This window comes from Curcuma longa, chromosome 13 (genome assembly GCF_044706935.1).
Source record: "Curcuma longa cultivar G26 ecotype Majalengka, Jawa Barat chromosome 13, ITB_CL_G26_1.1, whole genome shotgun sequence".
Classification (NCBI taxonomy): Eukaryota; Viridiplantae; Streptophyta; class Magnoliopsida; order Zingiberales; family Zingiberaceae; genus Curcuma; species Curcuma longa.
The window spans coordinates 4,050,660-4,061,546 of NC_133873.1; the positions used below are offsets into that span (position 1 = coordinate 4,050,660).

Sequence of the window (10,887 nt, forward strand, 5' to 3'; positions counted from 1 at the left end):
TTTAACCGTTCAATACCTTGGGGCCCATCAAACGAACGGCTATGATCGTCCAGTATCTTTAGTCGTAAATACTAAATGATAGAGCGATTGGAGAGCTTCCTCCCTAATATTAGGGATGAACAAAAATTCGATTAAATCGAATAAATTAATTAAATTAAATTAAATTTTTAATTCGGTTTGATTATTTCAGAAAGTTTGATTATTTTTTAAAAAAAAAATCGGTTAATTCGGTTCGATTTCAATTTTAAATTTTCTTATTCGATTAAACCGAATAAACCGAATTAGCCGAATTAATTAAATTAAAAAAATTAATTTATAAATTTTAAGTAAATATATATATAAATTTCTAATTTATTAGTAAAATTTTTATAATATTTAAAAAAAATTGATTAATTCGGTTAATTCGATCGAAAACCGAATTAACTGATAAAATTTCGATTCGGTTTGTTCGATTTTTATTGGGAAATTCGATCAATTAGGTTGGTTAAAAAAAATCGATTTATTCAATTTTCGATTAATTCGATTCAATTTTAACCGAATACTCACCCCAACCTCTCATCGTTCTTCTTTCTCCGACACAACAGCGACTCGAACCCTAAAGTCTAGGGTTTGGGAAGCAGATGCCGCCCTCTGCATTCGAGTCCTTCCTCGATCCCTAGCGTCGCGATTCGCTCGTAAGCACATCCTTTTGCTGAGAAACCGGGAATCGAACTCAACCAGCATCCGTGAACGAATTCCCACGCTTCTGCAGGTAAGAAAGCAATTTCCTGGTTCCAAAGCTAGAAATTCTCACTGAAATTCTTCCGCATTTGTGACTAAATTCTTCACCCACTCGACGATTATCAACCATTCCAATGAAAGATCCAATATTTGATTGCCAACTCTGACAGATCGAGCTTTCGTGGTGTGCGCTTTACTTGAAACTTCTGTTTGCAACCTAGTCCACGGAGAACTGATAAAATGTGATGGGACTTTCAAATTACTTGTTCTTCGAATTAGTCATTTCAACAGTTTCATATCATCGATATAATTATATGTAAAGATTGAAAAATTATAATTAACCACAATGAGAGTATTGTTTTATCTTTATCGATAATTCTATTTTATCATAATCAATTCAACTATATTTCAAAAACAACAGCTGCTTACTTCCGCCACTTGCTTAAGCTTGTTACGTAGAAGCTACTCCAGTTCGCCCCTGTTGTCTTCCTTCTTCATCTGTCAAGATTCTGCTGGAGAAATTGACACGCCACAGTTAGAAAAAACTCTTTCCTCCTATACTTGCCCAAATCACCATTAAAAGGAGAACTGATAAGTTCCATCTTCGAGATGCAAATTGAACACTCGGTGTTCTGGCACCATGGATGAATGAACCACCAGTGACTGAACAAGGCCGCTAAAAAATGTGGATGAATAAACCGTCGATGATGGAGCTAGGTTTGATGTGATGACTTCTAAGATTTGGACTACGATGAGGATTCACGAATATGAAAAACTTAGAGAAGGAATTAAAATTGGATCAAGAGGTGTCTTGACGGAGTCACTCTGATGTTCAAATTAAGAGATTTTAAAGATGAGAATGTTAAAAGAGGAGAGGTTGTGCTTGTGTGCCTACTTGTGTCCGTAGGAACAAATTTCTTTGTATATTAATCCTTACGTTCAGATCGTGTGGTTATCACATAGGCCCACATGCCCTAGTTTGAACCCCATGTTAGTTCGTGTTTTATGTCTATTACAATATCAATGTTCTTCATTATTGTGAGGATTAATGATAAGATCTGAAATCACTCAGTATTGCTCGAGCTGAGATGTTAAGTGCAACCGAGCTAAGTATGTTAAGCATGGCCGAACTGAGGATGTCGGACACAGTCAAGTTGAGGACGTCGTAGTTGAGCTGAGGAAGTCGATCATAACCAAACTGAGGACATCAAGCATGAACGAGCCGAGAAAGTCAGACATAACCGAACTGAAGATTGACTTGGCTTGTCGGGGGTTTAAATTTCTTCGGGCTTAGATGCCTTACTGCTGCAAAAAGTACTGAGAAAGGGGTTAAATTTACAGCTTTTTTAAATTATGACTATTCAGAGTGACAACAAAAGGCATCAATATCCAGTCTAAATACAAAACAATACCAAATTTATCATAATTTTGATTAGTTTATTGGTTTATTAACAATAATAATAATAATAATAATAATAAGATAGATTAGGTTGATTGATGCTTTAACATATTTTTCTGAAATTATTAACTTGAATATTTGAATACTATTTCAACAATAATACAACATTACAGTGATAAATTTTACACTCATACAATGATACAAAGGTATGTATGTACATGCGGTGGCAATGGAGGAGGTGGTTGTTTACGGCTGATAGAGGCGGCCGTGGCACCTGCACCACCACGCCACCGGCAAGTACTCGGCAGCGTCCCTGTTCTTGTTCCTGTTCCCGTCCCCCTCCGCCGCACTACTCGGTGGCACCTGCACGTGCACCGGCGAGCATGGGCTGCACCGCCCGCACTTGTAAGCGCAAATCGGAGGCCTCGACCCTGCCTCCTCCGCCAGTTCCCTCCGCCCCGTCGCCACCGCCCCCCGTCGCAGATGCTCCTGCAGCAAAAAATATAACATTCCAAACATTGGCGCATGTTAGCACAAACGTAAATATATATGCTTATCTGCGCCTCAGTCGGCTAAGTTTAGTACGAGGCCACCTGTTCTTGCTAAAATGCGCTTCCAGCCTAACTTTTTTCAACCTCTCGATAAGGATTAAACAGTATTTTTCAGTTTTTATTTTTTTATTTTTAAAAAATTGAAAATGAACTTGTTTACATAATAAAACATGTTTTTGATATAGAAGATTGTAAAAGCTTAATTACATGAAGTTTAAGAACTGGAGTGCCGAAAGGAAGGGCTTCCATCTCTTCGCTCCAGCTTCTGATGATTTCTGCGATGGAAGATCCATGTGTTATGAAAAATAATTAATCAAACAAATATTGATTAACGCTTCTTAATATAAAGATTAGAGTTCTAATTAACTGGCTCACCTAAACAAGCTCCGGTGCCGGCGCTGCTGCTTCCTCTAGCGACAAAGAACAGCACAGAGCCAATGCCCAAGAAAATTGAGCAGACGACAGCCAACTTTAAGTTGAACCTCAGTAACGTTCTTCCTCTTCCTCCTCCTCTACAGGTGCCTCGCAAATCCATGAAGACAGATGAATATCGTTCAACTGAAACACACTAATGGTCAGGCAACTCTGCAGCTCAATTTAATTGGTATGCTTGCTTTTCAGTCGACTCGAGAGCTACAAGAACCAAATCGTCTGAGCACGAACCGATCGATATTCGATATTCGATCGACCGGGCTAGTCTGGTCCATTATCTGGTTCAGGTGGGAGGCAGTTTTCATCAAGGACGGTAAGGTTTCGTTCCTGTCTTTGTTACAATCGTGCATAAAGGAAACCTTCTTGGGGACCTTTTAGAACGTGATGGTTGCCTGCATTGCCTTGTTTAATCATTCTTAGGAAGACTTAGGAAACCAACTACTGTTCCCCACACGCACTTGGGAAAGCTGAGAGTGACCCTCTACTCACTGTGTGATATGATCAGTAAGGGTTGCGAGGATCCTCTTCTACGTTTTCTCTTCATCACCTCCTCGGCAAGTTGATTCGTCACCATGTATACCTTTTAAAGGAAAAATATATATATGGGCCTCGGAGAGTGATCTATTATACTTCAGCAAAAGATAAAATCTGACATTCCAATGGTCCCACATGATCGGCATCTATTATTTATTTTATTATCTTGTATTGCCATAGGCTTCCACAATTTGAATTCACGATCATGACTTTACTATTACACCAAAGTTCTCGTTCATGTATACCTTTCAAATATCAAAACTAATATATTTGATTTGGTAATCTCAAATTTGGTTATTCTCTTTGCCTTTGTTGGTAATTGAAGTGCTAGAGTATCTTTAATTAGGATTCAAAAGTGTTGGGGCAGAAAGTATCAAATAATCGAACCTAAATTTTGATAATGACAAAGGATTCAAATTAAATGTGTGAAGTAATCTAATGAGCTAAATTGGAAGTGCAGGTAGCATAGGAAGTCCTAATTGTGGTTAGGCACAAGAAAGCCCTAGTTGCAGCTAGACGGTGGAAGTCCTAGATGGAAGCTCGACAGGAAGGCCTAATCTGGAGGATTATGTAGAAGACCAAGTTTGAAGGACTGGACAAGGAAATCCTGATCAGAAGGACTAAGTAGGAAATCTTGACGGAACAAGTGTACTAGGCGGAAGTCTAGGCGGGTCTGGAGGACTGGACGTCTAGCCGTGGAAGTCCTGAGGGCCGAGGATTGAAACTAAGCAAAAGTCCAATAAATCTGAAGGACTTGGTTGACACAAAGTAAATTCTCCTGAGTGGAGTGGATGAGGATGTGTTCTCAGTAAAGGGAACAGTAAATGTCGGCCTGACCTAGAGTTTCACTAGAAACCTGAAGTTAAGACCATACAGTTTGAAAAACTGTTCATTTTCTTGTTACTTTTGTGTTTTGCACTAACTTGTAATATAGGAAAAGAAGAGTTGGAACTTTCGATTCTAGACGTCCTTATCTGGATCTAAGTGATCGGACATCCATGCGCCCGAATTGGTTTCAAGCGATCGGACATTAGCGAAATGGGCCAGCGAGGCGATGAGGTGGTAAAGTCCCAGTGGTCGGGACACCTCAACCTCCAGGCATTCGAAAAAGTTCCAAGCGTCCATATCTGGATAAGGCGTTGCAAAGTCAAGGTTGATCCAGAACCTGCACGTCAGCATATATGCACCCGGAAAGGGATACAACCGCCCAAAAGTGTCAAATCAGCAGCGTCGAAAATGAAGCGACGGGACAATGTGGAGGCGCCCAGAAAGACTTCCAGGCACCTAGATCACTCAATAAAAGCAGCCTCGAGGGGGAACCCTCGAGGCATCTGATTACGACTTAACGACGACCGTTTATACGAAGAGATTCCATCCGAAACGCTATCGTCACACCGAGGAGCTGAATTGAAATCTGTGCATCCATACTCTGTCGATATAATTTTCAGTACTTTACTTTTTGTACTTACATTTTAGGATGGTATATTTGTTACCAATCCTATTTATTTTGTAAAGCGCTTAACTCCCTTTCGTAAGAAGGAAATTACTTAGTGGATTGTCCGTCGAAAACGATTCTGATCGTGAACCTTAGAGTAGCAGCCTGTAGCTGCGAACTAAGTAAAACAATCGTGTACTTATGTCATTTTCCGCTACATATTCTGTTTCATATATATAAGTTTTATGGATGCTATTTACCCTCCTGTAGTGCTCCTAATGATCCTATTTTCAAATTAAATCAAATAAGATTGTGAAAACATTCTTTTCCGCTGCTATTTATGCATTTGATGCTCTCCCTAACCATTTATTAAAATATGCTCCTAGTGCAAATATTTATATGGAAATTATGTGAAAATTGATCTCCCTAATACCGATACACTTGAACATAGGGATAAATGATTTACAATTTAAAATGATAAATTTTTTCCCGTTGAATTATTTCACTAAATAGCTTGAAAAATAATTTGTTAATTAAAATGATGATAATGTTATTTAAACGGTATCGATACACTTGAACACAATAACTTATAATTACATAAAACACGAAGGAAAAAATTAGGGCCTTGGAAGTTAGATGGGGATTTTTAAGGAAAAAAAAAGTGTGAAACCGTCGCCAAAAAATTGTTATAAAAGTAAAGATAAGTACTAATATATATAAAGTTTCAATAATTTAATAAATTTAACAATTAATTTTAAATTTATTCATTTAACATTAATTTATAATAAAATATAATATATTATAATTTTAATATGCTACATAATATATTTTTATATTTCTAAATCAATTAGCTATTGGCGTTTGAGTTATTTGAACATCACAATATAAATAAATATTTTTAATATAAAAATTAACATATTAATATTTTTATTGTTTAAGATTTTCAATAAAAATGTGATGTAAATGTGTCATCAAAATATTAACTAATTTGTTAAATTGATATTTTTATAATTTTTAAGTGACAAAATATTATAATCAAATAATTATGTTATAAAAATGAGATTTTTATAATCTAACATGTTTATTAATTTAAAAATTAAAAATATATCATATAGTATGTTAAATTGATATAAAATCGAAAGAACATATAAAAATAAAAGTTTAAATTAAATTTATATATAAAGTTTAAGATTAGGTTTAACAATTAATGCTAAAAATATAAATTAGAATTGTACATTTAGAATAACTTTATGACCATTACTTAAACACTAGTGCATTTTTAAGTTCCAACTGGTTTCGGATTCTAATTTTTTGTTGCACTTTTTTATGTTTGTAATATTTGCCTAATCTATTATACAAGGAAAAAAAATCATAAATAAAGACAAATTGATATAAAAAAAATAATCTAACGACAATATTTCTCTATTTTTTTAGAAAACTAATTCCATCTCTTGCTAATTAGTGAGATTAGTTCGACATCAGAAAATAATAAATAATTTTTTTGGATAAATATAAGATCTCTAGGTAGGAAATAGAACACAGGTTATGCATGTGTTTGTGCCTATCTGAAACTTTCAATTAAAAAAGCTAACAGAGTTAACTAAGAATTTGTGGTTATGACAAATAAATTCATAGCCAGAACTGAAATCATTCTTTTAGTAACCGAAGCAGATCAATATGGCTACACAGAGTTTCAAAGAATAGATATGATAAATAGAATTGGACTTTTTCAGAATCATGAACTTAAGAAAAATATATATATAAAAACGTTGTGTGTAGATGTACCATTTAGCCGCTTCAGCTGGTCATTTTGGAGCAACAGCAGTGGCAGGAGATCTAAGAATCTGTTGTAGTAATCGGGCCGATAGACGTTGAGTAATTCCTCCAACGATGCGGCCGCTAAGGTTACGAGCTTCTGGTTCTTCCAAAACCTAAACAACAAGTATTCTCAGTGACTGCATCCAAACACTTGTAGTAAACCTTTTGAAAAGGTAAGAAAGAGCACAAGTCCATACAAACGATTGTACATCAAAAAGTGGGAAATTTGCATGTATTTCATTCTTTGTTGGATTGCTGATCCAATCACCAGATTATTTATTCTCCAACAATGGACTTTATCTAGAATTTGACTAATAAGTTCATTTGATGCTAATGCAAAATGTAAAAGATAATGACTTGGAGCTCAACCTTGATCAAAACATATAATTCTGCTATTCCTTGAACTTCCAAATTTTATAAGAAGGTGACACAACCTATTATATTTGAAGATCAAAGAATTAGGTAGTGAGCAAACAAAAATAGGACAGTAATAGAAGAGAGATGAGAAAACTAAGATCAAATTTTGAGTTACAAGAAAATAAAAAATCGCCAACAAATGATAGAATGAGAAGGAAAAAAGAAGGCCAAGATGGTTTGGACATGTTCCAAGACTACCAATAAAGTTTACAATAGATAAGTTGGATGAGTTAGAACTAAAAGGTGTGAGCAATAGAGGGACTAGAGAAACTTTAGCTAATGAAAATTAAAAGTGATTTGGAGGGATAAGATATGTAACCAACCTCAAATAGTTGGAACTAGCACAATTTAATGATGTAAACTACAATATTTATTTTTCCATCCATTCCTAGGACTTATATCTAGTAGCAAGAGACAATGTTCAGTGCCTAAGCTTTTCATTTCAGTAATTGATAGCTTACTTGTAACAAATATTTCTGCTTATTTACTATTTAAATCTTCGCAACTTCTACTTACACAATGTATGATAAAAATCTTGACACCATCAGTATTTTATCTTAGATATTTAAAGATTTTCAAATGCTATTTTTAAAATTATTTGTTGAATAGGCTTTCAAAATTCTCAAATAGCAAATACAGAATGTTGCGCTTGCTAGGTAAGTATTCAAATTGCTGTATATCATTACTATATAAAAGATTATATAGGAGATGTGACTAAAGATACATATATTTTACCTTTTTGAGTAATAATACTACAGCGAGTACTATAAAACATACAATACTAACCCCACATCTAAATCATTTTATAATTGTAAAGGCAATAAAAACATCAAAGATACATTGTGCAGTACCTGCAGAAGTGGTTGCAAAAGGCTTGGATCAAAGCTATCTGAGGATCTCAAAAGACTCCATACTCTGAGCACTCTATCTCGAAGTTCTAGCATACTTCTTTTTTCACCATCACTTAGCTTAAAGGGTCCATTTGCATTGCCGTTACGGACCACAACCTTAATAAAGTCCGGCATGGAATCATATGCATCTATCATAGAGCCAAGGACAATCACTTCAGTAACCCGAACTGCCTCTTTCACAACAAGAGCTCGTAATTCTTCACCACCAGGACCCAGAAGTAGCTTTAAAACAGGTTGCAAAGCATCTTTGGTAGTAAAATCTCGATCTTTGCGGCCTTGAACAAGGAGATTTTCAAGCCTATTCCATCTTCATGTTAGGTAGAGATACCAAGCAAGTTAATCAGACAAGACACCTGATACAGAAAGGTCTGGGCAAAAGATTATTCCAACAGATAAACAAGAAATGCTGGCGCCTACCTAAATTTCCCATCTTTGAACAACAATTCAATGAGAGCATCTCTAAGATAAGGATCTGGATCAGTCAGAAGCCTTTTAGCAAAATATGGGTATGAAGCAGCAAGCACCTTAAAGTTTGGATCAGCATAAAGTGCTAGGCCCTCCAACACAGTAAGCGACCTCAATATCAGTGCATAATATGCAGGAACTGCAAGAAAGTGCACCATAGAGTTACTAAAGCTGTGAATGTTAAAAATGTCTAGTTTTATGAATATCTAAATGCTCACTGTAGCATATTGAAAATGAGATTTACATTCAGATACAAGGGGCAAGGAAAACTCACCATTAAAAGGATATTGATACAGAACAATTCCTAGACCATCCACAATGGTCTTAAAATTGAGCTCACTTACAGTTGAGTTCAGTGCATCGTCAAAGAAATTCCTGAGAGCAGGTACAATTGGAGATACATCTACATCAGGTGTTAGAAAAGTTAAAGCATAGTAGTCACGGGCCATGGCATCATAATCCCTGTTAACAAGGTGAACAATATGACCAATTATAGCAGATCTCGCTTCTTCTGGTGTTTCACTCATCATGCCAAAATCAATGAAAGCCAATCTTCCATCAGGTGTGGCTAAGAGATTACCAGGATGCGGATCAGCATGAAAATAACCATATTCAAGCAACTGCCTCAAGCTACACTGGATACCTATGTCAACCAAATTTAACAGTTTCAAACCTCTCTTCTCGATAGCTTCTTGCTCACTAAGCTTAATGCCATCCACCCAATCCATTGTTAGTACCTTTGCACTGGTGTAATCCCAATATATATCTGGAACGTAGATTTCTTGGTTGTCAGCATATAACTTCTTAAATCTCCTTGCATTTTGGCCTTCCTGAATCAAGAAGTAAATTCTTAAATGGGGAAATTGAGTGTTTTCTATTGATTAGATAGCATTTTAAAAAAAAGTTCATGAAATTCACCTGAACGTAATTAAGTTCCTGATAGACTCTTTTTGCAAATTCATCGACTAGAGCAACAACATCAGTGTAGATGAAATCAACATACTTGTTCACAAGAAAACCTAGACCTCTAAGAAGGTAAAAATCCAATCCAATGGCTTCTTCAATCTCTGGTCTTTGCACCTTGACGGCTACAACCTGACCTGAGTGCTTAAACTGGGCTTTGTAGACCTGGCCTAGACTGGCAGCTGCAATCGGTTCTGGTGATATAGCCGAGAACATGGAACCGAGAGGTGCTCCTAGTTCACTCTCGATGAGGGCAAATGCATTCTCATTCGGAAAGGTAGGAAGTGCATCCTGCTCTGTCGGGCAATGTCAAACAGCTGAATTGATTGATAATTACGGTTTAACAATCACGAAAAAGGACCGAGTGCAATCTTTTATCCGGCAAGCAAACCTGCAACTGTGAGAGCTCCTCGATATATTCTGGCGGGCAGATATCAGGCCGAGTGGACAAACCCTGCCCGATCTTCACAAAGGTCGGCCCCAATCGCGTTAAGATCTCCGTAAGCTCCGCCGCCCGCTGCCGCTTCCGCAGCTCGAGCTGCCCTCGCCTCTGGTCCACGGCTAGTTTCAACGCGAAGGATCCCAACCCCGTGAAGATCTCCAGCATCCTCGAGACCACCTACTACCAAACGCCACCGACATTAGACGAACGGGAGACGACGAAAAGCCCCCTCCAACCAGTGGCTTACCTTGAAGGGACGAGAGGAGTATTTCGCGGCGATGATCTCGGGGTGATATGCTGTAGCATTCTCTGCCCGGGCCAGGGCTCGCGCCTCCGCTTGCATGTCCTCGGCGCGGTCTTTCGAAAGGACGGAGAGACGGGCGTGGAGATCAACGTTTACGGCTGCGGACGGCGTCCTGGATTTCGACGTTAGCTGGACGGCGTACTGGTCGCCTCTTCTGATTCCGTCACCGCCTGCGTCGGACTTAGTACCGGAGATGGGGCGGACCCTAACGATGGCAGCGCGGTGGAGCGTCGGCGGTGGCCTCCTCCGGTGGGCCAGCGACCGGGGAGACGGGAGGGAGAGGGAGACGGCCATTCCGATCGGAGGCGACCAAGGGCCGGGGACGGAAGCACCACCTCGCTCGGGAGGAAGAACCAGAAGTGAATCATTCGGTGCGACGGACGCTCGAGCCGGCCCGCTGCTGCTTTTCTCCTGACCCCTTTCACGTGACAGTGGATGGGAGAGAATCCTCAATTTTTTTATTTTTGGGAAAAGCCCGAAAAAGAGTTTGGTTTTG

At 38.0% G+C, this 10,887-nt stretch overlaps 2 protein-coding genes across 2 annotated transcripts; both read right to left on the reverse strand.

Moving 5' to 3' along the window:
• Positions 1 to 2,304: 2,304 nt before the first annotated feature.
• On the reverse strand, positions 2,305 to 3,295 carry LOC141844165 (uncharacterized). The gene is made up of 3 exons (XM_074732190.1): positions 3,046 to 3,295; positions 2,878 to 2,945; positions 2,305 to 2,608 (listed from the first exon to the last, which is right to left on the reverse strand). The coding sequence occupies exons 1-3, from the start codon at positions 3,203 to 3,205 to the stop codon at positions 2,366 to 2,368; spliced, it is 471 nt and encodes a 156-aa protein (XP_074588291.1). The 5' UTR covers positions 3,206 to 3,295; the 3' UTR covers positions 2,305 to 2,365.
• Positions 3,296 to 6,713: 3,418 nt separating this feature from the next.
• Positions 6,714 to 10,685, reverse strand: LOC141843850 (protein ACTIVITY OF BC1 COMPLEX KINASE 3, chloroplastic-like). Its single transcript, XM_074731867.1, has 7 exons — positions 10,335 to 10,685; positions 10,037 to 10,264; positions 9,601 to 9,936; positions 8,957 to 9,512; positions 8,635 to 8,821; positions 8,158 to 8,524; positions 6,714 to 7,002 (listed from the first exon to the last, which is right to left on the reverse strand). Exons 1-7 carry the CDS (start codon positions 10,683 to 10,685, stop codon positions 6,877 to 6,879), a joined length of 2,151 nt encoding a protein of 716 aa, XP_074587968.1. The 3' UTR covers positions 6,714 to 6,876.
• Between the last annotated feature and the right edge of the window lie 202 nt (positions 10,686 to 10,887).